This window comes from Haplochromis burtoni, unplaced genomic scaffold, assembly GCF_018398535.1.
Source record: "Haplochromis burtoni strain Fernald_Lab_line unplaced genomic scaffold, NCSU_Asbu1 Contig_18, whole genome shotgun sequence".
Classification (NCBI taxonomy): domain Eukaryota; kingdom Metazoa; phylum Chordata; class Actinopteri; order Cichliformes; family Cichlidae; genus Haplochromis; species Haplochromis burtoni.
The window spans coordinates 4078584-4106535 of record NW_024582379.1 but is presented as its reverse complement, the minus strand read 5'-3'; the positions used below and the strand labels follow the sequence as shown (position 1 = coordinate 4106535).

The 27952-nt window shown below is 41.4% G+C and overlaps 5 protein-coding genes across 8 annotated transcripts in view; 2 read left to right on the top strand and 3 right to left on the bottom strand.

The window, feature by feature from the left end:
* Window positions 1–277: 277 nt before the first annotated feature.
* unga (uracil DNA glycosylase a) lies at window positions 278–2900 on the bottom strand. 2 transcript variants are annotated; one of them, XM_005916356.3, is made up of 7 exons: window positions 2679–2900; window positions 2148–2348; window positions 1969–2064; window positions 1334–1431; window positions 1060–1148; window positions 745–923; window positions 278–662 (listed from the first exon to the last, which is right to left on the bottom strand). In XM_005916356.3, exons 1-7 carry the CDS (start codon window positions 2775–2777, stop codon window positions 522–524), a joined length of 903 nt encoding a protein of 300 aa, XP_005916418.1. In that variant the 5' UTR covers window positions 2778–2900; the 3' UTR covers window positions 278–521. The 2 variants fall into 2 exon arrangements, with proteins under 2 accessions (XP_005916418.1, XP_042074363.1); XM_042218429.1 differs by lacking the exon at window positions 2679–2900 and having other exon boundaries at window positions 2148–2450.
* On the top strand, window positions 2231–7429 carry alkbh2 (alkB homolog 2, alpha-ketoglutarate dependent dioxygenase). 2 transcript variants are annotated; one of them, XM_042218427.1, is made up of 5 exons: window positions 2231–2577; window positions 4233–4530; window positions 4604–4802; window positions 4886–5213; window positions 7256–7429. In XM_042218427.1, exons 2-5 carry the CDS (start codon window positions 4251–4253, stop codon window positions 7427–7429), a joined length of 981 nt encoding a protein of 326 aa, XP_042074361.1. In that variant the 5' UTR covers window positions 2231–2577; window positions 4233–4250. The 2 variants fall into 2 exon arrangements, with proteins under 2 accessions (XP_042074361.1, XP_005916420.1); XM_005916358.3 differs by having other exon boundaries at window positions 4886–7372.
* usp30 (ubiquitin specific peptidase 30) lies at window positions 7413–14090 on the bottom strand. 2 transcript variants are annotated; one of them, XM_005916351.2, is made up of 14 exons: window positions 14024–14090; window positions 12935–13098; window positions 11741–11850; window positions 11476–11649; window positions 11279–11382; window positions 10882–10980; window positions 10614–10659; window positions 10440–10534; window positions 10277–10336; window positions 10101–10187; window positions 9832–9912; window positions 9478–9700; window positions 9246–9354; window positions 7413–8204 (listed from the first exon to the last, which is right to left on the bottom strand). In XM_005916351.2, the coding sequence occupies exons 2-14, from the start codon at window positions 13003–13005 to the stop codon at window positions 7952–7954; spliced, it is 1512 nt and encodes a 503-aa protein (XP_005916413.1). In that variant the 5' UTR covers window positions 13006–13098; window positions 14024–14090; the 3' UTR covers window positions 7413–7951. The 2 variants fall into 2 exon arrangements, with proteins under 2 accessions (XP_005916413.1, XP_005916414.1); XM_005916352.3 differs by lacking the exons at window positions 12935–13098; window positions 14024–14090 and adding an exon at window positions 12660–12917.
* Window positions 14091–16736: 2646 nt separating this feature from the next.
* On the top strand, window positions 16737–23493 carry svopa (SV2 related protein a). The gene is made up of 16 exons (XM_005916353.3): window positions 16737–17020; window positions 18144–18301; window positions 18412–18497; window positions 18589–18687; window positions 19112–19183; window positions 19348–19472; window positions 19570–19633; window positions 19713–19838; window positions 19941–20069; window positions 20185–20258; window positions 20371–20447; window positions 20571–20675; window positions 20962–21073; window positions 21164–21245; window positions 21352–21441; window positions 21533–23493. The coding sequence occupies exons 1-16, from the start codon at window positions 16974–16976 to the stop codon at window positions 21743–21745; spliced, it is 1659 nt and encodes a 552-aa protein (XP_005916415.1). The 5' UTR covers window positions 16737–16973; the 3' UTR covers window positions 21746–23493.
* Window positions 23482–27952, bottom strand: part of LOC102302393 (D-amino-acid oxidase) — a 6132-nt gene continuing 1661 nt past the window's right edge. The window contains exons 3-10 of the mRNA XM_042218426.1: window positions 26304–26380; window positions 25703–25768; window positions 25285–25339; window positions 24627–24731; window positions 24461–24543; window positions 24070–24187; window positions 23730–23828; window positions 23482–23647 (exon numbers count right to left, since the gene is read on the bottom strand). Coding sequence (XP_042074360.1) covers window positions 23522–23647; window positions 23730–23828; window positions 24070–24187; window positions 24461–24543; window positions 24627–24731; window positions 25285–25339; window positions 25703–25768; window positions 26304–26380 — 729 coding nt within the window. The 3' untranslated portion in view covers window positions 23482–23521. The remainder of the gene's footprint in view (window positions 23648–23729; window positions 23829–24069; window positions 24188–24460; window positions 24544–24626; window positions 24732–25284; window positions 25340–25702; window positions 25769–26303; window positions 26381–27952) is intronic.

Sequence of the window (27952 nt, the reverse complement as noted above, 5' to 3'; positions counted from 1 at the left end):
TGTATGCTACTTTATACTTCTACTTACACCCCATATAGGAGAAAATAGTTTTAGTTGGTCCCTCAGATTATTTTTCAATTTAATAGTTTACAAAACTATGAACTACTTTAAATTACTGTGAGAAAAAACAAAACAAAACAAAACTACTCTTATTCAACAGCAGACCCTAACAGAACTCAGTGTTACAGACGTCAGAGGTAGTCAACATACCCGGCATTAAAACACTATATCTGCCTTTTGGAATCACTTTAATTAACCCAACATTTATGTAAAAAAGTAAGAACAAAAAAGGAACTTTATTGTTTAACCTAAAAAGAGCAATAGTGTACAAAACATATTTACAACATGGAAACTGTTATATGCATACAAAGATATGCAGTTCAACAGTAAGCTTTAGCCAAAAGGCTTTCAAAAAAACTATACAGAAAAAGCTGCCAATACTAAGAAGATGCAAAAACAGGTTGCAGGAAAGCTTATGGGTGTTTTGGTCTGTAGTTGAACACATGCTAGAAAACTAGAATTCAAAGTGCTTTCCAGTCAATGGGAGACTTTCCAGATTTTTGTAGCAGCTCGTTGGCCTTTGAGAAGTGTCTGCACCCAAAAAAACCCCGATGAGCAGACAGGGGAGACGGATGAACAGCCTGCAAGACGTGGTGACGTTTCTATAAACACACAGAGAGAAAACTTAGTATGAAAACACATTATAAAGCTTAAGCTGAATGAGCCTGAATTAAAACAACTGACCCTGTCTATAGCAGCTCCTTTCTTCTGAGCATATGATCCCCACAGCATGAAGATGAGGCCCTCCAGGTTTTTGCTGAGCCACTGCACCACGGCGTCAGTGAACGCCTCCCAGCCTCGGTCTTTGTGGGAGTTGGCCTGGTGCGCTTGGACAGTCAGCACAGCGTTGAGCAACAGCACTCCTGATGAGCAAGGTCCAAAAAAAAAAAAAAAAGGAGGAGGAGGAGGAGAGCAGGTTTGTTGCAGCTCTCTTATTGTGGAACTATGATTAAACATTTAACAAAATGGGTTTTTTTGTTTGTTTTTTTTTCCAAGTACCTTGTTGGGCCCATCCAGTCAGATCTCCATGTCCCGGGTGCTGGAAGCCTTTGATGTCAGAGCTCAGCTCTTTGAACATGTTCTCCAAGCTGGAAATGAAAAGGATCTGACTCAACAGCACTGATTTCAATTAACTCACAAATTTCCAACACAGGGAACAAGTAGGTATGAAAGTTACGGTATTCATTCACAGAAGAAGAAAGAAGAAATTGCATGAAGAAAGCCATTTATATGTGTTTTTTTCCCCCATCAGAGGTAGTGAAGGGCTTCAAACCTGGGGGGAGGAGGCACTGGTCTCTTCACACTGAAGCACAATCCATGAGCTTGGTTAGGACCGTGATATGGATCCTGGCCAAGGATCACCACTTTTACCTGGAATTGTAGACACACGTTTGGGTTAGGCGACTGTGACAGAGTAAAGGACACCTCAGATAATACATCACGCAGGAATTTTTTATGCAGTTGTCTGCTGGGGAGATGGCAGCGCAGAGAGGGTTGGCTCGGTCCTGCATAGTCCCCTAAACCCCATAGAGGAAGTGGGTGAGACGAGGACGTTAGCCAAACTAATGTCGATTATGGACAACACCTCACACCCTGTGCATAAGACTGTGGAGGCCCTGAGCAGCTTCTCGAGCAGCAGACTGTTCCTTCATCCCGACAACAGTCTGGGATGAAGTACAGTATACACACAGAATAAATACCGTCTAAAAATACATGTGTATCATTATCACTCCCACTGCGCTTTATGTACATCTACAAATATAATAACAGCACAAAAAAAAACAAAAAACCCTGTAACAAGTGAATTTCCCCACTGTTGGATGAAACAAAGTCTATGTCTACGTCTAACAACCAGTGTCACTGAAGCTCAATCTGTACATGGCATCGATTGTCAGTTTACACACTTACATCTCGGATGTCACACATCTGTGTCCAGGTAAATACATGTTCAGCAGGTGGGTAAACTGTGTGGCGTTTCCTCTCTTCACAAACAAAACTCGTCAGCTGTGGGAGAGATGTGAAGTCACTATAACTGTTCAAAACAACAGAGACACAGTGTGCAGTATCCCGTCTCCTCCTCTTCTCACTTGTTTGAAGTACGGCTTTCCAAACTCAGCCGACAGCGCCTTCCTCCAGCTCTCCCCGAACCCTGGTGGTGTTTGAACGGAAGACAGTCTCTCCAGCGCCGCTTTCTTGTTGCGGGCGATCTTGTCCAGCTGCTCCGGGGACAGAGGGGCAGGGCGTGGGCTGCTCTGCTCCGTCTCCACCCCACAGCCCTTCTGCTTTTTCTGGATAATTTTAATGTATTGAGAAACACATAGAACTGGTGAGAAGCGGACAGCCGGGGGTCTAAACGGCTTCAGAAAGTGTCGACAAAGCGGTGGAATCATAGTCGCGCTGCGAGTGTCACGCTGAACACCAACAACACAGCGGTGGCTTTGAACGCAGCTTGGAGTACGCGAACGCGTCGCGGGAAACTACAAATCTCCCAGTGTCTGAAACGCTCATGACTCCACTGTAAGTTTTTTAAATACATGCCAACAAGCTAATATAAAACTTATAAGGTACATATTTAACTCTTAAAATTTAAACTGTTTTAAAAAAGAAATGACACTCACCGGCTCGTTTGCATCCTCCTCGGATTCAATTAACTCCGTAGAAGTCCTCTTCTTCGAAACTGGCGAAAAAAATGAGTTAATAGTCTTCTGTCCAATCATTTTGTCTAAAACACTGCGGTGGTAACCTGCTGTAAACCAAGAGAGTTCAAAAAAAATACCCGGAATGAGAATAAAACAGCAGTCTGCTGCTCCGAAACCCAAATCTCCCCAAGTGGGAATAACACATTTGGCGCCTAAACAGTGACGGCACGGAGATATGTTAATGAGGTGAGGGGTGTTCAAGACACACTACTGTTTGGCGTTTTATGTTGTTAAAAGTAAGCGTACAGCACCTAGCATAAGGATAAGCGTCTATTTACATGAATAAAAAAAGTGTCTGTCTGACGTTTTTAGGGATTTTTTTGTTGTTGTTATTTAAGGTGTTTGTTGAACGAAACAAAACGTCCACGTAATGATGACCAGAAAGCCTCATATTTAAATCAGTTTTGAGTCATTTTTCATGCAAAATAACTGAGCATATTTTCTGCTGTTCTTCTTTCCGGTAAACTAAACATGCACTCACCGGCCACTTTGTTAGGTATACCGGGTCAACTGCCCATAATGCAGGTCGGCCAGTTGCGTCACATAATAGAATTTTAGTGCATTTAGAAATGCAGACATAGCGAGGAAGACCTGTTGAAGTCCAAACTGAGCAGTGGGGGAAAATGTGAACGTGGCATGGTTTTTGGTGACAGACAGGCTGTTCTGAGTATTTCAGAAACTGCTGGTTTGCTGGAATTTGACCACACACCCATCTTTAGTGTTTACAGAGGATGGTCTGAAGAAAAGAAAAATATCCAGTGAGCAGAAGCTCAGTGGACGAAAATGCCTTGTTGTTGTCAGAAGACAATGACCAGACTACTTCCAGCTCATAGGAAGGCTACAGGAAGTCAAATAAACACTTGCTCACAACAGCTGAAGCTTGACGCAAACGGGCTACAGCAAGCGAGGATGCAGTGGCCACCAAAATTGGATAAAGATCATTAGAACATTAGAAAAACGCTGCCTGGGCTGATAAGTCTGGATTTCTGCTGCAACATTCAGATGGTAGGGTCAGAATATGGAGTAAAGAGCATGAAAGCAATGATCAGTCCTGCTTTGTATCAAAGGTCCAGGCTGCAGGTGGTGTAATATGCTGTGGAGGATATTTTCTTAGTACACTCACAGGCACACTTACTACTAACTGAGCATTGTTTAAACCCCACAGCTTTGCTGACCATGTCTGTCCCAACAGTGAATCTATCTTCTGATGCCTGGTTCAAGCAGGATAACACACCATGCCACAAAACTAAGATAATCTCAAACTGGTTTCTTGAACATGCCAATGAGTTCACTGTACTCAAATGGTCTCCACAGTCATCAGATTTGAATCTAGTAGAGCACCTTTGGAATGTGTTGGAACAGGAGATTCATATCATGGATGTGCACCAGACTGCAGCAACTGTGTGATGCTGTCGTGTTAATATGGACCAACATCTTTGAGGAATGCTAATGTTTCCTCTTTCCATCACTCAGGTATTAAAAAATCCACCAATGGAAAAGTTTGTGATTCAGGATCGGAACAAACGTCGCTGCACCAGTGACACTCCAGCAGGAAGTCCGAGAAAAAAGATTAAACAGGAAAGAGACGAGAAAATAAAGGAGGAAGACTCTGAAGATGATGAGGATGCAGCCTTTGCAGAGTTCTCCAATCCTGTTCCCTGGCAAAAAATAGAAGCAGAGGGACTAGACTGTGATTATGCACTGCTTTTTTCTAAAGAGGAGGCAGACTGCCTTTTTACACAGCTGGAGGAGGAGGTGGTGTATGCAAGAGGTACATCAACCCTGTTTTCTTTAAAGTTATGAGCAGAAGTTGCAGTGCATTTTAACTGTTGCGCTTGTTCCAGGTGAAGAGTCAAAGGTCCAGGTGTATGGAAAGGTGTACAACATACCGAGAAAGCAGGCCACGTATGGAGACGCAGGCCTAACGTACACTTATTCTGGGGTGAGGCGTATAGCCTGCCCATGGACTCCAACTTTGGAATACATTCGAGACACTGTCACTAAAACGACAGGACAGACATTCAACTTTGTCTTGGTCAGCAGGTGAGAAATGACTGATGCAAGCTGTAAATGTCACAGTTTTGAGATTTGGAGGTTTTACTGATCAACACACTTTTCTCCATCAGGTACAAAGATGGGCAAGATCACATGGGCGAGCACCGTGACGACGAGAAGGAGCTGGACCCCGGCTGTCCCATCGCGTCGGTCTCTCTGGGAGCAGCGCGGGACTTCTTCTTCAAACACAGAGACTCGCGAGGAAAGCAGAGCCGCCGACAAATTGAACCTGTGAAGCTGGAGCTCGCTCACGGAAGCCTGCTCCTCATGAACCCGCCGACCAACACCTTCTGGTACCACAGCCTCCCTGTCCGCAAGAAGATCCTCCTGCCTCGCATTAACCTCACATTCAGGCGCATTCTGCTGGACAGCAAGCGTGAGAGCAAGCCAAAGCCGGGTGTAAGTTAGGGACATGGCCATGTGCACAGCCACTAACAGCACAGCTCCAATTTAAGCAACTTGACACTCTGGAGGAAGACTTTCTTAATTTTTTTCAGTGAATCAGCATTTAACTTTGCTCAACTCATATTCATGTTTCTGTTCGAAAAGAAGGCAAAGACTTCAGATCAATAAATGTAAACAATTGACTTGTGAGCTTGTTAGTTCTCATTGATTGGACTGCTGCTGCTGTACTCTAGCAGCTCTGGAAAGTAAAAGGTCGCTGGGTTGCATTTAAAGGAAAGGCATGTAAACAATGAAAATGTACTTCTTAGTGGATTGTCAGGTTGGTCCAAATGTAGACTGCTTTAATCAGACTTCTCTTTAATGGGCTTAATGGGTATGAGAGGGGGGTGTATGACTTCAGCATCAGTTTGTTCCCTGGATATGGAAATATTTGTTGATACAGGAGCTTTTTATGTTCCAGAGTTGTCAGATTCCAAGGTTATATACACTCGCCAATTTATTAGGTTGGACCCCTTTTACCTTCAGAGTAGTCCCCAGGTATTTTGGTCCATGTTAGCATCCTATAGTTGTTTTAGATTCATGATGCAAATTTTCTGTTTGCCCCCACATCCCAAAGGTGCTCTATTAGATTGCTGCTACAATCATTAGATGGCAAATTTTGGTAAGACTATACCAATTGTAGCCTCAATTTTCTATTGTTAGCTGAAAGGACTAGCACCCAGTGTGGTCTCCTGCTGCTGTAGCCCATCTGCTTTGCAGTTCCAGCATTCAGAGATGCTCTTCTGCATGCCTTGGTTGTAACAAGTGGTTGAGTTATGGTTGCTTTCAGATCAGCTGGAGGCAGTCTGGACAGTCTTCTCTGACTCTGGCACTTAGAACTGCAGCTCACTGGTTATTTTCCTTTTCAGACCACACTCTGTAAACCTCAGAGATGATTGTGTGGGAAAGGCCCAAGTAGATCAGCAGTTTGATTAGGGTGAACATTTGATCAGATAAAAGATTTGCTGCCTTTGGTATACCAGTAACAAGTATACTTTTAAACCTCTTGCAAATTGAGCAGTTTTCAAATTAACTGTATTTCATTCAAAGACACTTAAATAATGGGGTAGTTAACATAACAATCTCTTAAACGTACCAAAAAATGTTCTTGCTTTAATAAAACACTCTAAAGACCATTGTTAATGCTTTTAATACCTGAAAACGATCACCTTACAGACTGCACACAAATACAATCTCACATGAATATACACTAGTGCAAACTGCAAAAATTAAGCAGTTTTGCAACAGATCACTGCTCATTTCGACCTTGTTGGTCAAAAGTTACACATTAATTATAAACAAACAGGATGACTACAGAAATCTGCAGTCATGTTAACTAAGGGCACGTCTCTTATTAACCCGTTTAAAAACACCCACAGCATGTCAACTGGCTGTGATGTGTCACATTTCAAGGAAGGGCCCCGTTCACATTAATTGTAGCACTCATGGTTCCAAGTGTTTAAAATCTCAGGCATTTAAGACAATATGGCACTTAAACCATAAACGTGCAGTTTTATAAATCGTGATAGAGTTAGGTTCACTAGAAACAGCAAAAATAATCAAACAGAAACCGTGTCAATAGAAACATTATTACTGCTCTGGGTTTACATACACTGCTGAGAAGGATTAGGCAAACTACATCTGACAAAGAGAACCGGAGTCAAGGATAATTCCACCTTTGTGACTTTACAGAATATGCAACAGCTCCTAAATATAATCACTGACAAGTCCTAATGAGCCACTTGAAGGCAATGGACAAAATAATAGGAACACCTTGAAGCAGCCTAGGGTGTATTCACATTTAAACACCAGAAGCCACACCTCTAGCCCACGTTTGAGCCAGCCTAAACACTGTACGCTTTCAATGTGAACCGCAGTTTGTAGGGTTATTATCTTGGCATAGACTGCACCAATAAGCCACAACAGTAAAACCACCAGTCTAATATTGTGGTGTCACCAAAATCATTTTGGCATTTGTTTAATCTGCTTGCTTGCAGGATGAAGCCTCTCCATCAGATCAGGATTTGGGGAATTTGGAAGCTGGGAATATGGTAAATGGACTGCATTTATTTAGAGCTTTTCTAGTCCTACTGACTACTCAAACCACTTTACATTCAAGTCAGTCTCTCTCTCTCTCTCACACTCACACGAGGAGGTGGGGTTTGGGGTAAATATGCTGCTGGAGGAGGATACTGCCACAGAGTGCCATTGCTTGGGATGCAACAGTCTTTAGGTGGGTGGAGTGTACCAAAGTAGCATCCATATACCATGACCCATAGGTTTTGCAGCAGATCACTGCACCAGTGATGACAACAGTTACTCATTTTGCTTGTCAGTGGTTTTTGATGTTGTGGCCGATGCAGCGTTTAATGTTCCTCTTTCTTTATCTGGTAGAAGTCGAGGTGTTACATAAATTATTACTTGTCAAAGAAAAAGTAGCTTCCCGATAAACGCTAACACAAAAATCCTGCAGTTTTATTATCTTTGGGATTAAAAGGCTCCTCCTCTGGAGCAGAGCAGCAGGCAAGGTGTCCACAACACATCACACTACACCCTAGGACAACTCTAGGATGGCTTTCTTCTCTGGTGTCATGTTCACAAAGCCACCTGTTGGTAACCGTGCTGTCCCCTGCCACATCGAGTGTGACAGTGTGACTGGAAAGGCAGAAGTCATTCAGGCTGCGAGCCTTTGGTTACTGCTCTGACTGCAGAGAGAGGCCAAGCCTTCGAACTCTCTCGTAAAAGAGCATGTAAGCGTTGGAAGACAGCACCTCGTGCAGGCTGGCTTTGCGTACCGAATCGTCTGACATCCACAGCCACTGGCAGCTGAAGGGCGAAGAGCTGCGAGATGAGGAGGGACTGCGGCGGTAGGTGACGAAATGTCCTGAGTGCATGTCACCGTGGTGAACCAGCACCGCCGTGAGCTGGAAAAGGTACTCTGTAGAACTGGAAGGAACGGGACAAATACACGTGGTTTATGATCAGTCCTCGCTTAGACCCTGTGTGGAACAACCTGCATGCACGATTTTTGGATGCAGTCTTTGTTTCGGTTCATTTTCACCGGTGCGTTCGTTAATAAGGTTGTGACAGACAATGGATGTCAGAAACAATGAAAGTTATTGCTTTGAATGTTATTAAATAGAAATGCTGGTAATGGTATCGATGTTGTTTAAATATAATAAAGGGATACTGGGTTCTTCTTGTATAGTACTTAGTGTAGGTGTATGAGAGCAAAAATAGGTCTAAGACGAAGCTGTAGATTTCCTTTGGGTAGCCTACTTGGCGTTTAAACAATGAAACTTCGGCTTCGTGATAGTTTAGCTTTCAGTAGAAAGGCTTGTTAAGTTTAATACACGCTATAGGGACAAAAGTGTTGGGCCACTACGCTTAATCTTTGAACTGTTTGCCATCCCATTGCCATAGATTTACAAACATCCATCGCCTAGCAATGCAGTTTGCCTTTACAAACATTTGGGAAAGAACGGGTTGTTCTAAAGAGCTCATTGAACTCGAGGGTAGAGCTGTAATAGGATGCTGCTGTTGCAACAGGTCAGTTTGTGAAACTTCTTCTAGATATTCTACCAAAAGTGGTATTATTGCAAAGTGGACGTGTTCAAGAACCACAGCTACACAGCCACAAAGTGACAGACCACATAAAATTACAGAGCGGAGTCAGTCAGCAAAGTGCATACTGTGTAAATGTAATCCATAGTGGCAGCTCCAAACCTCCACTGGCATTAACATCAGCACAAAAACTGTTTTCCGGGAGCTTCATGGTAGGAGTTTCCACAGCTGAGCAGCTCCTGTGGGTGTAATGTGTAGGTGGCCCAGTACTTTTGTCCATATGTGTTGGTTTTAGCTCTACTAGAAAAAAATAAAAATCTGTAGACACATTGATATCTGCTAATTCTGCCAATGCGGAAAAAGGGATTTCAATTACCAGATCACCACTGAATACCTGATATATTTGAGTTCCTTATCGATTACCTGTAGTCATATGCGAGGCTGAGCTGTGGGTTCACACCAGAAGTGTGAAGGAGGACCGATGAACAAGTTCCATTAGAAAAAGGTTTGTTGTTGTTATGATGCTCTGAATCTGAAACACGAAATACAATAAATGCATGAATCTAATAAACTGAATAATAATAATAATAATAATAATAATAATAATAATAATAATAATAATAATAATAATACAGATGCAAGAACTCCAACATACCGGAGCCATTGGCAGAGGGTTTTTCTACTGAATCGTCTCTGCTTTCAGCCTTTATGGATTTTGCAGTGCATCTGAGCCGCTGACTCCTCTGTGTGGAAGTGTTGTGTTTGTAATGGTCCATTGATAGATACTCTGCAAACTGCACATGCTCCTGTCGTTTGATGGGGGTTCCTTCACTCGACCACGTCAATCTTTGCAAATGGATGCAAAGGCACTGGGGGAGCTAACAAAGACTGCCAATCATTTACCCTTCAACCTCAAGCTGGATAAGTACTAGCATTTGCCATGTACAGAATTCCTAAAAGGAAAATAAATAATTGGGTTATTAATGCTTAACCAAAAGAGACTACTTACCTTCCCCAGTTTTAGCTGTTTAACAAATGTTGTCCTTTGGCTTTCTACAACTGGTCCATTTATTGTGGTTGCTTGTTGAAGCTGAGGAAAAATGATCAAAAACTTAAAATTTATACATAAAATCAGCAAAAAATACACCTGTGAAAGAAACAACTGGACCTTTTGTTCCTCTTCAGGCGACCTCCCCACTTCAAATCTTTCACTGAGTAAATCATTTAATGAGAGGATTGCCACAGTTTAGCTTGGCACTGATATGGAAGTCAGTGTACCTTGGTGCAGTTTTCACACTCCACTTCTTTGATGGTTTCCGAAGAGATAAAGTGCTGAAGACACTGATCTAGAGAGATCGGCCGCCCCTGAGAACAAGCACAAGTCATATTATAACAAACAGAACAACCATGAAATATACTGTTGTGTAAACAGCACAAGATACATTTTCACTTACCCACTGAGGTAAAGGAATGGACAGGGAAAGACTATCAAACGAGTCGTACCGCACTGGACTCTAAAAATGCAAAGCAGAGGTATAAAATCACATCCTGAAAGAAGACAAACAGTAATTTTCCTTTTTTTTTTCCTCAAAAAGACAAAACAAACAAAAAACTCACCTGTAGCTCGCAGCGCTTGCAGAACATGTTGCTTGTTAACCGGCCATGAAACGGATGCTGAAACTTCCACGGACTTGGTATTGGATGAAGGGGAGCTGCCAAATGAGAATTTCACTCAAATGAAATACAACTTTGTTTTATCATCTAGGTTCTATGATTTCTACTCCTTCTCACCTCGACTTCTGCATGTCATAGTTTTCTCATCTTGATCTGGGAGACTCTGGTATAAAATAAGCACACACACAAAGAATAACTAGACACATTTCTGATACTTCAACAGCACAGAGACCGACTGAGATTTTTAGAGTGTAGGAGGCAATCTTTGGATTATTATGGCCTACAAACTCCAGATTACAATTGTGCTTCATTGTTCTAGAAGACTCTATAGAGTGTATTGGAATGGATGCAACATGCAAGAGAAATGGCGAGAAAAATGAATTACCTCAAGGGAGTGCATATCAAACAGATTTGTGACTTTGGGCTGACGATCTCGCTCCTCTTCCAGAGAAGATGTAAGGACATGAAACAGCTCATGTGCATCCTAAGAAGGGATGAACCAACACAAACAACGGTTATGAGGTGGACGAGCAAATTGTATACAAATCTAAAGCTGGTGGATCGATCCACTGCTCCTCCAGACATGTCCTAGAAGATAATGAACGCTGAGTTGCCCCCAAGAGTGACAGTGTATGTGAATGTGTAAAAAAAAAAAAAAAAAAGCCTGGAGGCAGATTAAGTTGCTGAATGTGTGTGAGATTGGGTCAATGAGGGAAAAGTACTAGTGCACTGCACTATTCATTTGAAATAAAAAAACAATATCAGCAATAATACCGACTGACCTGCTCTTCAAATGAGCTGATGTGCCATCTGTACAGTCTGAGGACATCCAGGAGACATCCAGCATCAAGAACATCATCCTCACCTGGCTCATCACTGGATAGCGCTGTCAGTGCAGAAACAACCTCCATGTGAACATTTCAGAGGAACTCAGCATGTCCAGTACACTGTGCTTATATGACACACTGGTTTTATGTACCTTTGAGAAGCTGGAGCAGTGTTGTGGATAGCTGGTTGTCTTTGCAGGACTGGATTGAAGGCAGAGCTGCAAACTTCTCCAGCCACCTGATGAATGACGGACATGCTGCTAAGCCCTGAAGTAACGAGTTCAGAAAGCAGGTGTTCCCCAAGTTTAAAAGACCTGGTGCCATACCTGCAGGGAACCACGAGTCACTGTAGTTTGCTGCAATGTAAACAGTGCCATAAATATAATGTGTGCGCCACACGGTCACAACAGCTCTTACCTCTCTTTCTTTTCTTTCGCTCTGTGATTGGACCCCACAAAACATATACTCCAGCTGCAATCGCAGCAGCTATCCCACCAATGACGCCCCAGTTCTTTATCATCTTGTTTCTAAAAACAACAACGACAACAACATATTCCTATCAACAAAACACAGCAAGGGATCAGACATGGGGGGAGGATTCATAAAAATAGGACAGAAAGGATAGGCATGAGAGTAACATTTAAACATATATAGACTGATAGTTGTATTTATGATGGAGGTGTGTGTGTGTTTTGTTGTTTTTTGGCCACCATATCTTGCATCACTAAATTTTTGGCACCCAATAAAAGCGATCAGCTCGGATTTGAAACAAAATATGATAAAGGTTCAAGCCAAAAATGAATATTAAGTCTCTAATATACCACCAAGCACTTTACAGACTAAAGCTGTGAAATATAATTAAACATCAGCTCTGTCATAAAGTTTATTCTTACAAACTGTTTTTTATTAAACTTTTATTCATCAATCCCACTTTTTCTTACATGCCACACTGGTATAAGTCGTCCTAGCATTTGAGTATATAAATATATTTAGAATTTGTAAAATGTTATCCTCTCAGACAGCACAGACAAAACGGGCACAACAATTCCCCTCTGATCTACTAACCCGACATCTAATTAGTTAATCTGGAGTAAACGAGGACACGACGAGACTCGATCACATCAAAGAAAACCTCCACCGACATCTGCTCTGATAAAGCTTCAGTTGAACTGCCTGAACTGATGTTTGCGGCTTCAATACAAACATTATGTGGGTTTAAAAAAAAATGTAAAAGTCCCTGGCGTTACTAATTACCACATCTTTATCAGTAAGTAAACACGACCCAGTTCACATAAGAGGACATACAGGCTAGGTTTAGCTGTAGTAGCTAACTTACCGAGAGCTCCGAGGTAAGGCTACCCTCTGGCCCCTACGTATCCTCCATCAATAAGCACCCACGCTTCTATGTTCAAAAACAGTCTATACCTCATTAATATCAGTGCATATCTCCTGTAGCAGGCTTACTAACTGTGGCATTAAACCAGACAGCGAGTCTGCGCATGTTTCATTTTGGGTCCAACCAAAGCCTACGGCGGCGGCATCGCGACCGCGCTTCTTCCTTCCGCGTGCACCTGCAATTAAGCTGTTTTGTGCCAGGTGGTGAGGATTTACCTGATTACGGGTCCAGTGCCAAGAAACTCCCGAACAAGCTTATCAGAGCTTTTTGCTCTGCACCACAACATCCTGCTCCTTCTGCGGAACTCTCAATGGTTGGTGGTGTGTTTCAGGACGGACCCAAGGAAGAGTGGCACGCCTGTAACGTCATTACCTGCTTTCTTAGAAAAAAAAAAAGTAGGGCTTGAAGCACTGATGCGTTGGTTTTGATTTGATTAGTCTGAATTAGTTTTTATGCTTTCATCAGACTCTTTAAGAAAACAGAATAAAACCACAAAATTCTTTACATTTCACAAATCTTTTAAAATCACACTTCAAGCTGAAACTCAAAACAGTTTTTTTTTTTCAAGTTCCCCAAAACATTTTGTAGAACAAAACGAGAGGTTTCACACTTGGAAAAGAAATTAACCCATCAAAACACCGTGCAAGCCTTCCAAATTTCCATAGGTCTTATTTCAATTATTTTCTCCTTTCTCTTTTTACATGTTTTTACAACGTTGTAATGGCTGTAAGCACCTACGAGATCAGATGTTTTTGTTTTTTCAGAAGACAGACAATTAAATCTGGCCTGTAAACTCTCTAAGTGGCTTTTACGGGAAGTTCAGGAACTTGTGCCCTGCCTCACTTGTTTTACACATGACACGAGGAAAGTAAAGGATTGGCTTACCCTCTGGTATAGGGCCAGAGCCAGAAGGCAAGTAATCTTTTCCATTGTCCTATTTTCATTTCAAGTGGACTGATAAACACGTATCTGCGCTTTGTTATTATTATTTTTATTTCTTTGTTTAATTTTGTTTTTTAATCTAAATTTCAGCTTCTATTTTTTCATATATATAGTTGCACCTGCAAAAGAGGGGACATGTATAAAATGAAGTCCTTCAGTTTTCAAACTCTCTGGTTTTGATTGTATTGCAACTCTTGGAGCTAGTCTCTTCAGAAGTGTAGCCTTTTCTACTGATGATTGGAGCACAGGTGCAACATTCCACCTTTCCTGCTATAAACACACAACCTCTGCATCAAACGTCCCTTTTTGCTGCTACTAAGCTTCATATTGTATGATATATATATAAATTGAAAATCTCATACCTTGTACAGTGTATAGGTTTTCTGTATAGCACTATTGTTATAAGTCAGGGGTGGGCAATTCCAGGCCCCGAGGTTTTAGATCTCACCTTGGGTCAACACACCTGAATCACATGATTAGTTCGTTACCAGGCCTCTGGAGAACTTCAGGACATGTTGAGGAGCTAATTTAGCCATTTAAATCAGCTGTGTTGGTTCAAGGACACATCTAAAACCTGCAGGGACACCGGCCCTCGAGGCCTGGAGTTGCCCACCCCTGTTATAAGCAGTGTTGGGACTAACGCGTTATTAAGTAACGCGTTACAGTAACTACGTTATTATTGTGGTAACGAGCACGGTAACTAGTTATTATGCCAAAACCAGGAACGCGTTACTCGTTACTGGGATTTAGATAGGCTCGTTATTCGTTACTTCGTGTGGTGGCTATCGCGGAGCTTCCACAGATTCAATAACATTAGCAAGTGGTGGAGGCCAGCAGGTGGATGAAGGAAAAGGGAGGCAAGAGGAGAGACCCGAAGCGGCCGCTGGTCCGAGAGTGTCAGGTGAACTGAACTTCAGGTAAGAAGTTATAACCTGCAGTCCATCTGGGTCAGATATGAACCAAGTTTAGGTGGAGTTTATTTTCGTTATGCTGACTTTTTCGTACTGCGTGCTAGCTAGCATGACGGAGTTTCTATACAGCTGGGTGGGTGCTATGTTACTGATGTTGAACTTTATTTTGTTCATAAGGTTAATTATTAGAGTTGCCAACCGTCCCGTAAAAAACGGAATCGTCTCGTATTCAGAGAAAATATTACGCGTTTCGTATTGAGGTGAAAAGGAACAGTTTGTCCCGGACTTCAGCTACAATGAAAAAGACACAAAGCTGGAGTTATTCTGTGTTTACGCTGCACAGCTGCCTCTTCTTCTCTCATCCTCTCCCCTCCCTCTCCTGTTTCTACTTCAATCATGAAACTGATCAATGATCAGCTGATCGGCTTTTCTCTCTTGTTTGTTTATCGCCCACTTTGCGCCAGAAAGAGGAAACCAGCGGATGTCGCGTAAACAACAGCAGCACGTTTAAGCTTGATCAGCTGTTGTTAGAATTTATTTAATATTAATTTCTAGTATCAGCTGATGTTTGCTGGAGCCACAGCTGTAAACCTGCTGGTCATGATATGGTTTGGTATGTGGTGAGAGGGAAACATGAAGATGAAACCAGGAGATGTCCTTACTGAATCATCAGAGCTGAACAGGTGATGGAGAAACAGGTTTACCTTTTAGTGACATGAATGAGTTGAAGGGAAGTTATGAACTGTTTCTGAGAGACAAATAACACCAGGATCCTTTTCTAAGAGCTGACAGCTGGTAACTGTGCAGGGGCGGGTCTAGCAAAGTGTTGCCAGGGGTCCATGTAGGGCATTAAAAGGGAAAGGGGGGCACAAAGAAATACTTTCTTATTCTCATTTAAAATGTCTCACTTTTAAAAAAAATAATTATCTGAGTCTTGCAACAAACAATTGATAGATTGATACATATATACCATCAGAACAGTGTACATCACTGTCACAACAGTGTTTATTTTCATTCAAAGGCTTTATGCCCAGGACGATTTTTTGTCCCAGTCCAGCCCTGTATGCAGCTCATCTGCAGTCTGGTGTTACCTACATCTTCCTATTCAGAAGGCAGAATTTCCGAGTTCTGAGTACAATCGAAAGCACCACGACTGCAGTTTTGTGTTGGATGTAAAAAGCAGGCTAGGATAGAATCAGGCGTGGGATTTCTCTCGTGGAAATGTGCACATTATTTTTTCCTTTCTATTGGTAGGTGGCACAGTGCACTTGTGGCAAGTAAGCAAGCTAGAAGACTGGCAATCTTGCTGGGTATCCAGTTACGGAAGCAACACATTAACAAGAGAATTCTGAGTAAAACCAAAGTTACTTTCCCTAGTAACTAGTTACTCTGAAAGTAACGAGTAACTTGAAGTAACTGAGTTACTTTTGATAGAAGTAACTAGTAATGTAACTAAGTTACTAATTTAAAGTAACTTACCCAACACTGGTTATAAGTTATACCGCATCTATTTGTTCTGCACTGTCCACTTTGCTGCCGTAACGTGACTTTTCCGTGAGTGTATGTGAAATTCATTGGCTTAGAAAACAAAATGCCAAAGAAACTTCCATTTATCTCAAAGAAAGCACACGAGTGCAGTTACCAAGCAAGAGTGTAGATTTTAAAAAGGATGTTTGTTGGACTCTTTTAAACAGAAAACTGGTATAGCGCTCAGAATGAAGACAAAAAAGTACTTGGAAACACTAGTGCCCTTTTTAAAGACTGCCAGTTTTGACACGAAAGCTATGTGACTCTAAAAGCGTAAAAGGGAAAGCTTCTACCAGGTTTCCGTCTCACATTTAATCTATCTACACCTGGAATATGATACCTTAAGAGAAAAAAAATCTTCACCTTACTAATTTTTAAACCCTGGTTACGTCACTTGTTGTAACTTATTTCCTAACCCCTATTATTATTATTATTATTATTATTATTATTATTATTATTATTATTATTATTATTATTATTATTATTATTATTATTATTTAAATATATAGCAAACTTGCATCGAGTTGTACTAATAGTTTCAACCCCACTCGTACACTCGCTTCTGGGTGTTCTTTCAGTAACTTTCACGTTACAGCTTTAAAAATTCCGATTCATCTGTGTTGTGCGTTTCCCGGTCTGGTTTCCAGCGTCAGTGTTGATAACTCGTCATGTGTTGGCTCGTGTAATCAGCAGTCATGCGGTCTTATACCCTCCTGAGCTCATGCCTTTCCGAGAGTCTCGCGCTGTGACTCGCGCAGGGCAGCCTCTCATTGGCTGTCGACGGACACCCGGAGCAGATCGCTCTCCTCGGTGCTGAAATCGCAGCCCGTCGTGACCATGTAAACGGCGATGATGCCAAACGGACCGTCGGCCAATGAACACCAAAATGGACGATGATCTGTTCCAGCTGAGACAGCTGCCGTGAGTACGGTGCAGTCTGCACACCAACGCCTTTTTCTGTGTATTTTCTCCTCCCGGCTTTGCGTGATTGTCCGACGCATCGCCCTCTGACGGCTTCGCGTCGCCTTTGATTAGCTCCCTGGACCACAGATAGCCTGAAGCTGCTCAAAAGCACCGATCGTGCAGTTTTATTATCCACACATGTGTTCCCAGACAGAAGAGAAACAAAGAACAATAACACCGCGTCTTCTGTCTCCGCTACTGGAGGCATTTTGTTTACAGGCGTAGCATCTTCCTAAGAAACTATTTATTTACCGGAAGCAGATTGGCTGTGATTTCTAAGCTTAATAAGTTTTTTTGGGGGGTTAAACATGATTTTCTTTTTCTTTTTCTTTTTTTTACTATGTTTACTGCCATAAGACAATTTATCACAGCCCTGCTGCACATGCGTTAAGGCTGGCCCATGACAGTCTAGCTTAGCCTTAGTGAGAGATATTTAGGAGTCTCCTTTCAGAATCCTGCTAAAAAAAATTAAAATCACATTTTATTTTTGTTTCAAAGGGAAGGTAAACATGTCAGAGCAGTCCACTGCAGCATAACTACCTACTCCCGTGTGCATTTCTTACCAGAGAGATTGAAAGGGGAAATTATAGTCTTTACAGGGGAACACAGACCTCCCCGGAAATCTCACAAACTCATCTGTAATACTGATAGCCTGCTTGCAGTGGAAAGTAGCCTATGTTATGTAATTACAGTGATTAAGACGTCCCACTCTCCGTGTTCTTTTTTAGTCTTTCAGGCTGAGCAAACTATCAATTATCTGCATGTAGAAGAAGAGTATCCCTTCCATCCTTCACATGTGCATCTCTTAGCCTTTAAAAGCTTGTCTGGCAGTGAAGTGGAGTGTGCCAACCTGTCTGCTGGCCTGATATGGTTTCTCCATTGGAGAATAATATCACCCATACACAAAATCAAAGCCAGGAAAAGCTCATATCACCAAGGCAACAGCCTCTGACTCTCATTTGCACTCAGCATTGCTCTGACACCAGTCTTATGAAACTCCTGTGACCTGCCTTGCAGATAAGTTCATTCTCCTGAGCTTAGGATAAGATATACTCTATCCTCTTCTTTATGTTTTTTGTAGTGTTGTCCGCTTCCGTCGCACAGGTGAGAGCACACGCTCAGAGGAAGATGTTGAGAGCAGAGAGCAGGATGCAAGGATTGCAGAGCAGACTGATCTGGAGGCTGTGGCGCTCACTGAGGGAGCTCCAGTACCTCGAGAGTTTGCTAATCCAACTGATGGTACAGTATGGCATGGCTTCATTTCTCTCAGACAGCTGTTTTAAGGTCTTACATTTTGCTCCTGGGCTCAGACTCAAGTACAATCTTGCTGCACGCCCTCATTCTCTCAGACACATTCATGGTGGAAGATGCCGTAGAAGCCATAGGCTTTGGGACATTTCAGTGGAAACTCTCCATCCTCACTGGCCTATCCTGGGTGAGAACTGCTCTTTCATTTAAATAAGCACAATACAATGTAATTATGACAACTGCATATGAATTCACTGAGTATCTTTGTGTGTTTTCAGATGGCTGATGCTATGGAGATGATGATCCTCAGCATCTTAGCTCCACAGCTCCACTGTGAATGGAGACTGCCCAGCCTGGAAGTGGCACTGCTTACATCGGTAATGTCTCTCTTATGTCTGTGAAAGTCCTCCTCTTGCAGTGCAATATGACCGTCCTGTCAGTTATTCATTGAGTTCCCAGGGATGATTTTGTGCTTGGATTAAAACGGAGCCAGCAAATGGAGAAGAAAAGAAGGCCTGAGCACACTTCAGATATGTGCTGAATCTTTGCAACCTTAATGAATCTGAAAGTCTTATTTAGAATCAGAGTGAAATACAGAATATCATTCAAACAAGGAAATTAAGGTTCACTTACTAAAGACCCTAAACATTCACATTTTTGTGGCTCAACCAAAACCAAATACTACCGACAGTTTAAGAACAGTGTATAAGAGGATGTGCATGCTATGTCGGACAACTTTTGGCTGCAATCTGACTGGGACTTGATTTTTTTCTGTTTTTTTTTTCTTTCTTCTTGATACAGGCAGTGTTCATCGGGATGATGATCAGCTCTTCTCTTTGGGGGAACATATCTGACAAATACGGCAGAAAGACAGTAAGTTCTAATAGCATTCAGTCAGAGGTCCAAATGATTTACAGAGTTAGGGTTTCTTAGTACATACTAGACAACAGGAGTGAGCCGCTTCATTATGCCAGAGTGAGATTTTGCTTATTTATTTATTTAGCAGTGTATTATGTCTTGATTGTATACACATGCAGGGTCTGAAGCTGAGTGTTCTGTGGACGATGTTCTACGGCCTGATGAGTGCTTTTGCACCTATTTACGGCTGGATCCTTGTCCTCCGTGCACTGGTGGGCTTCGGCATTGGAGGGGCACCTCAGTCGTGAGTAACCCTTCATCTTGAAAAAACAAAGCAAAAAAAATAATCAAATTGTAATGTATGGCGATTGGGTTCATAATAAAGTGCCTCTTTTTGTAAGGGTGACGCTGTATGCTGAGTTTCTGCCTATGAAGTCCAGAGCCACATGCATCTTGCTTATTGAGGTATGGAGTGCACAAATCTTATATCATTTCAGCACTTAAACCTTCTCAGCCCTAAAACCTGCATTTGCTGCTGTCGTAGATATTTTGGGCACTGGGCACTGTATTTGAGGTCCTCTTAGCGATCTTGGTGATGCCCACTCTGGGCTGGCGCTGGCTGCTCGGACTTTCTACCATTCCTCTCTTCATTTTTGCCATTCTGTGCTTTGTAAGTATGTTGGCAGTCTTGAGCTGCTCTACAATTTGAAGCATGATAGATTACAGCTTTATCAACCTAATTTTTCTTTTGTTTTTTGGTGGGTGGGAGCAGTGGCTGCCAGAGAGTGCTCGATACGACGTGCTGACAGGGAATCAGGAAAAGGCTCTGAACACACTGAAGCGGATTGCCACTGAGAACGGAGCACCCATGCCACTGGGAAAACTGATTGCCGCCAGACAGGTGCGGTGTGCATCTGCAAAAACTCTAAATGCTTTGTGTACATTAAGTACCCTCTATCATACTTCCATTTGTGTTCTGAGGGTTTTTTTATGGCTGTTTTTTTATTTTTTATTAGGAAGATCGTGGGAAGATTCGAGACTTATTTTCATCTCACTTCCGCTGGACCACAGTCCTGCTGTGGTTTATTTGGTAAATTAGCAATTGATAATGTCTTCCTCTTTCTCGAAAACCTTGCGTTTTCATTGTCCAGTGATTTACCTAAAGCAAATCAGCATGAATTGATCTGTGTCTGTTCATGCAGGTTTGCGAATGCTTTCTCTTACTATGGGCTGGTGCTGCTCACCACAGAGCTGTTTCAGGAGGGAGGCGCATGTGGAAGTGAGTCAGATGCTGATAGAGGGCTTCACACACTTTATGGTGGTTATGTTTTTGCAAAAAGCATCACAGACAGTAGGCTGAGTGCTGGATTTGAAGCATCCTGTTTGGTGTAACTCCCTCTAGTGTCCAAAGGTAATAAGGAGGAGCTCCGATGCAGCTTAGAGTGTAAATACCTGAATTCTGATGACTACAAAGACCTGCTGTGGACTACGTTATCTGAATTCCCAGGTACACATCACCAAGCTCTCATAAATTTGTTGTTCAATATATTAAAAACTGTGCAAATTCTGCTCTAAATTATGCACAAATATGACCACCTGCTGGTTATTATGCATTAATATAAATGCCTCCTCTCTTCTTGCTTCAATTCTTGTTCTATTGTTGTTGTTTTTTACACTCATGCAGGCACTCATTTTGGTGTCTCAATATGATTGGCTGCACCTGCATTTTTTTTTCTACTATGTGAGAGCATGCAGTTTGATTTTAGGGGTCTGAGTATGCTGATGTTGTACAGGACTGCTGGTGACGCTGTGGGCTATCGATCGATTGGGAAGGAGGAAGACCATGGCACTGTGTTTCTTCGTTTTCTCTATGTGTATTATTCCACTTTATGGCTGTGTTGGGAGGTAAAGGCACAACTGGCTATAATCAGGCTTTTAAATACTTTAAGAATTAGTAATGCTGTCCATTTACTGATACTGATTTATCCCCTGCAGAGCCTCCATGACAGTGTTGATATTCATCGCCAGAGCATTTATTGCAGGAGGGTTTCAGGCAGCCTATGTGTACACTCCAGAGGTAAGGTATCTACACAGTGAGCAGTTTTGCTCCTACTGTGTAAAACACATTTGCAGGGCAGAATTAGAAAATTGGCAGCCTCCTATGTATTTCTGAAACTCTGCAGGTATACCCAACAGCGACCAGAGCTTTAGGATTGGGAACAAGCAGTGGAATGGCCAGGGTTGGTGCCCTAATAACTCCGTTTGTTGCCCAGGTAACACTTTGTTTTCCCATGACAACACTGCACAAAAATGTCAGAGTGTTAGTGTCACACATTGTGATTGTCCATGGGCTTCATCCTGCAGGTGATGCTGGAGTCCTCTGTGTACCTGGCTCTGTCAGTGTACTGCTGCTGTTGCCTCTTCGCGGCCATCGCCTCCTGCGCGCTGCCAATTGAGACGACAGGCCGCGGCCTGCAGGAGTCCAGCCACCGTGAGTGGGGACAGGAGATGATGGGTAGGGCCTCTTCCCACAGCGCTGGAGGAGTCCCTGACTCCAGCTCCGGCTCCCAGGGCTGAGGATGCATCAGCTGCAGTGCAGCTGAGAGGAGACCACAGTGAAGAAGAGAAGCAAGGAGAGGGAAGACAACAAAACCAGCTCTCTGTGTTCATCTTTGCCCCCCTTCAATGATCTTCAGTTTAGTCACCGCAGTGGCTGGAAGCCAGGCAACACAGTAGTTACATGTACATGTCATTGTACTTTTTTAGTCTTTTAAACACCATTGCTCTCACAAGTTTGCCACTGTATAACTGCACACAGGGTAATCAAGAAAGACCAAATGACCTACATGAGTGTGAGAGTGAATGGGGGAGGAAAATCGTAAAGAGAGAATTCTAATACTTCAACCAAAGTATTTTAATCAAGCTTTTCTAATCCAAGAGAAGCAAAAGGGATACCGTAAGGTCAAACAACTATCTTCTTTTCAAAAAGCCTTAAAACTACCTATTTAGCTTGTGGTCGAGAGACCTACTCTTACACCTATGAGAAAGCTGCTTCTGCTAACGTAGTGGGCGTAGATACATATGTAAGGAACAGCATTATCCTGTGCGCACAATTTGCCTGCTGAAATACACTAATCACACTTGTCTTTATTTTTTAAAACAGAGCATTGATAGATTGAAGGAAAATCCCACACAATCAAAACAACAGGGCATCTGAATGAAAAGGGTGTGGGGTTATTTAATAGTTTCAGCCGTGAGAGGTGAAAGGAAGTCACTAGCTTTCATACACCGAGCATCCTTTTGAACTCTTGTGTTGTATGTGTTGTTCTTGTGTCAGTATTAGTTCACATTTTAACACGGTAAAGACCCATGGAAAATGCAGGTAACATTGAAAATACCACCTCATCTCTTGATCATTATCAGGACAGATTCTTTATAGCAAGCTGAGGGATCTGTTGAAACCTTCACCAGAAGATATTAACATCAGTAAGATAATAACTTCTCATATTTACAGCACAAACACGCTCCACGGATCCTGTATTTACGTTAACATTAAAGTGTTTGATCATTTAAATCTGAGCAGTTTCTCAACATCCAAAGCTGACTGAGCCTAGTTAGCAAGGTTTACATAATTTAAAAATACAAAAACATTCACACATGTATGTGGTGTCATAATCTATAGACGTTGATGCATCTCGTGCCCTACTTCAGCAGACTTTGATGCTGCGTTTCCCAATGTCCACAGCGGGATGTTGCGTTCTGTAAATAATGTATCAATACCTGGTTTAGTTGTTGTCTTTGCTTTTGTTTGTAACAGAGGTGACGAGGAGATGGACTGAGGGAAGTTTTGTTTAAAAAAATAATCTCTGTATTTATTTAACGAGTATAGGTCTGATGAGCTGTTACCTGCCAGTGTTTGAGATGAAGAGCTGCATTACGTGTCTGTGTGCACAGATCCTTGTCAACGCACTGGATGTAAATGTGTATGATACTGTAGTAAATGATCTTTCAAAGACAAGTAACTGTCGTGTTTTTATTAATTAGTTAAATATTTTAAATTCATTGCAAATCTTGCATTTAGTGCACTAAAAAATTCACAAAAATATGTACAGTTTATACATAAAAAGTGCTTCTCAAATTATCCAAATCTCAAATAGATTTCAGCACGATTGTCTTACATATGTGCCATTGTTTAATTAACAATGGTGGCCTTGTCCTTAACTTTGCAGGTGCATGAGACTGTTTGAAAATGATGTTTAATATTAAATTAGTGGAGGCTAGGAGCAATATATGCACTGATGCTGACATTTGGGAAAAAAAAAAGAGCATCAATCGTTACTTCTGCACACCAATTCACAAGCGAGCTTTTGGACCTTTGCCTTTTTGTTCCACGATCTGACCAAAGAGCCTCGCCGCTTCCTCGGCACAGCCTCGGTGAATGGTGAGTCCGAAACCTCCGTGGCCATAGTTGTGTATCACCTGAATAATGCCACAGTATTTTAGACAATTAATAGCAGAAATATGTATTTACAGTTCCGCTACTTAGATCTTAAAAGGATACCTCTATGGGGGTTTCACCAGACCATATGGCTTCCCTCTCCAGTCGGACTTTGCTGCGAACTGGCCTGAGGCCAGACCAGTCGTCGACTATCCTGGCATGCTGAGATTAGAGAACAAAGAGATGAAAGCTTTTCAGAACTGACAATAAATAAACAAATACATAATAATAAAGGTAACTCAGAAACTGAAAATTTGACACTCAGTTACATCTTTTTAGAATGAGGTCTAAATATATAAAATGAAAAATGTTAAAAACTTCAGCACCACAGAACACTTACTGTAAATAATTAATCACACTTGAATCATCATATCTTTTTATGGCCTTGCTGAAATCATCGTACCTTGAGACTAGGCTCAAGCTGACAAGCTTTTTCCCAGATTTCTTTATGGTCGACAGAGCTATTCTGTTCACTCCAGTTTCCCATCTGGAAAACGCCACCAAGCGTCACAAGACGACTTCTGCGGACACAAATGTTTTGCACACTGATAAAAACAGCTCTTGCTTTCTGTCTTCATTGTACTCCAACCCCAAATCAATACGAAAAAGTGCTGCAGCTGTTAACATAGCGACTGAACTACAGAGAGTAACTACTAGAGCTACTACATTTGAAAACTTTTTTTTAAGGTGAAATATATAAAATCCTCTAACTGCAAATGTAGTAATACTATAAGTCAACAGCTGTGTGGTTCTGCAGTTCAGTGCTTATCAGTGTGGCATGTTACTTGTACTACCCTGGAATGATATATGGTGAATTGTATGTTCCTTTGGTGAAATCGTGGGTAATAATCCAGTGCTTCAGCCAGGGAGCATCGACCTGAAATACAAACAAACGCCAGTTCATTCCGTCATTCCTTTATCTCTTGTGCAGTACATACACACAGCCCTGTATATTCTCACCTTCAATATCTGGCCACGGCCTGGTTTCAGGTCTGGATCTGGCTGCAGTTGGCCTGACCACATCCCACTGCAGTTTATGATCACATCTGCTCCGGTTTCAGCCAGCTAAAAAAAGTCAAGGATGATAGGAGATAACAAACATGGTGACAGATAACTTTTGCTCAACTTGTCTGGAGGCTGTAAAACATTACAACATTCAGTAATAAATGTTAATATAGTACAGACTGGGCATAAGTCAGCAAAACACCATTAAAGACGACCAGCTGAAGTTCAAACCAGGCGTCATGATGAGTAAATAAAGTAACTTAAGTGACTTTGAACGTGTGGTGTGGTTGTTAATGGGAGACCAGCTGGTCTGAGTATTTCAGAAACTGCTGACCTACTGGGATTTTCCCACACTGCAGAAAATGTTCAGAAAAGGAGAAACTATGCAGTGAGCAGCTGTTCTTTGGGTGAAAATGCCTGTGGTCAGAGGAGAGAGACCAGACAGCTACAAGAAATGATGTCAACATGAACCTAAATCTCTGAGCAATGTTTCCAGCACCTCGCTGAATCTATCCCATGACGAATTAAGTCAGATTAGAAGGTGTGCCTAATGAAGTGTCCGGTGAATGTATAAAGAACTTGCAAGAACAATACACTGAAAACTTTCACTAACCTCCTTGAAGGACTTTATTTTCCTGTGATAAAATTTCACTCCCCTTTTTCGCAACCTGCAAATAAAAACACTGTGCACTAGAAAACCTTTTATATTAAGGAGCATCGATGCTAAACACACAAGAACCTAATGAAGACTACATGTTTATTACTCTTATTACTAATACATAATAGGATGAAGTCTCAAGTATACGTTACTCAGTATTGTGGGATCATTTCAGTCCACCAGGTACAGCATATATATCGGACAACATTATAAAACTGTAAACACGATATGGTCTTATGTTAAAGGTAAAATATAAAAACAACTGATCTCAAACAATGTCAAATACTTTGGGAATTTTAAAGCTAACTCAGGAGGTTGGACTAAATAAATCAATACTGATACAACATGAGAAGTCAGTTAGGTGATCACTCACCACTCCATAAGCCAAGGTAAGTATGTTTTACCCTCTATCATGAGAGCAGTGTTGAACCACCCAAACCTGAACAAATGATAAGAAGCAAATGTTTCACTAAAACTGCTGGTTGTGCAACATTGTCCATTCAATCACAAAAAATACTGGTAACTTTTAGTGGGACGCTTGTAATACAGTGAAATTCACACATTTAGCATTTTTAAATTCATGTTTATCAAACTAAACATGATTTTATGTTATTTGAAACATGAGTCAACATCCTCAGTGTGACTTACAACCCTAACCCTGTTAGGGTTACAAATGTCAGATGTCGCAAAGAAAATACAACTTAAAACTCATATATTCAAATTTAAATGTAATTTTTCCTTTTTTTTTTTTTTTTAAATTGGTCATACATTTAAATACACATTGCATTTTTTAATTTAAATTTTCTGGCAATTTTTTCATGGTTCAGAGTTTATGGGGTCAAGTAGTTTCTTTAATTAATTACCACACATTCAAAGTCAACTTGTTCACACTGTATGTAAACAGCTGACTATGTGGCTAACTATTTGTTTATTTGTGTCTTGTCTTTCATTGGCGTTTTTCAGAAAGAGCTTACTTGTATCCAGGAAAAATCTGCAGCTCTCGGTCTGTGAGCTGCCTGAAGCCAAGAACGCTGTCCTTAAACGAGGGATCCTGCAACCAAAAACAAGCCACAGGCAGTGAGAGGGCAATCTTATGGGTGTCACAGTCACCAAATCACATTATTACAGAGGATGTATCCACTGTGAAACTCTGAGTCTCTTGTGGCCAAACACTGATATTTTGTTTGGGTTTTTATCTTCAATAAAGAGATCTTCAACAGAGAAAGTAACTTAAGTGCATCTTGAAAACTCGCTTGTCTTTACCATGTTATATCTGGGCTGCTAATGCATGGGCTGTCTTGGTGATATCGAGTCAGCTGACTCTTCACTCTGGTTATGACTCAAACGCATGTCTGTGTCACACATTCCTCTCAGTGCTATTACATTATGAAAGTCATCCTGTGAACTACTTAGTAATAGCTTAATGCATACAAACTCCCTAAAGATTAGGAATCGAGTTGAAAGAAACATTTTTTTGTTGTCAGATTTCTCAGTACACACTCTCATAGAAGTTAATATGTTAATAAGTGTTTCTTGGTTAGATGGGGTTTCATCAGCTCCTGGTTATTTACTAACTTCCTCAGCCACATTTGCTACAACTGAGGATAACCACTTTTTTTTATGAACTGCCAAATTAACGTTGGGAATAAGCCCTGCCAACTAAACAGAGTTGCTCTATCGTGTATATTATTAATGTTTGACATCTTGCATAGATTGCAGTGAAACTTTATGGTACAATATTGGTTTCCGTTTTCCTAATATGGAACAATATAGGACACTGTGGTAACAGTGAAGGATCACCATCAGTACCAGTACGGGCAGTTTTGTGGTTGACGTAATTACCCGGTTTCCTAAATAACACAGAATTAGCCTGATTGTACTTTGGGATTATTTGGCTGCTCTAATGAGATACGAGCCATTTCCATTCATGACAAATAGGCTTTTGATGTAGGCATGACTACAACTAAAAGAAATGTATTTTACTTCATGTTGCAAGAGAAAGCTCAATGAAATGCTTTCTGCTGCTAAGAGCAGATTTATTGTAACACATGAAATTCACAAAAGAATTTCCAGAGTGCACTGAACCCGATACTGGACATATACTTGAGTTTTGCATCACTATTGTAACTCTGCATTATGCCAACTTGGATTGGTTCTGCAGCTTTCTATTTCTGTTTTGCTATGCTAAGCTTTTAGCATAGCAAGTTAAGAGTTAAGATAAAATAAGAATATGAAAAAATAAGTGTTTGAAAGTCTTCCAGTTTCATCGTTTGACCTGTGAACTTTTAACCGGCACTAAACTAATGTGACACAACAGAAAAAAAAAGAGCCCACTGCATGATCTTATTTGCAAACATGCAGAAATCACTCAACAATGTCAGTGCCGGCTAATATACAGTTGTGTTCTCAAGGTTACATCCACTCATCATGGCCATGGATGTACATCAATGTTAATGATGTCTTTGAACTGTTGTTTTCTGGAGTGGAATGATTGTACAGCATGTTTAATGACTTAAACATGCACAAGTTTGAATTCATTTAGGATTTTCTTTAATTCCCACAGCATCAAAACTATACATATAGTCTCATATATATACGCATTAGCCCCCACTGATTTTTGGTT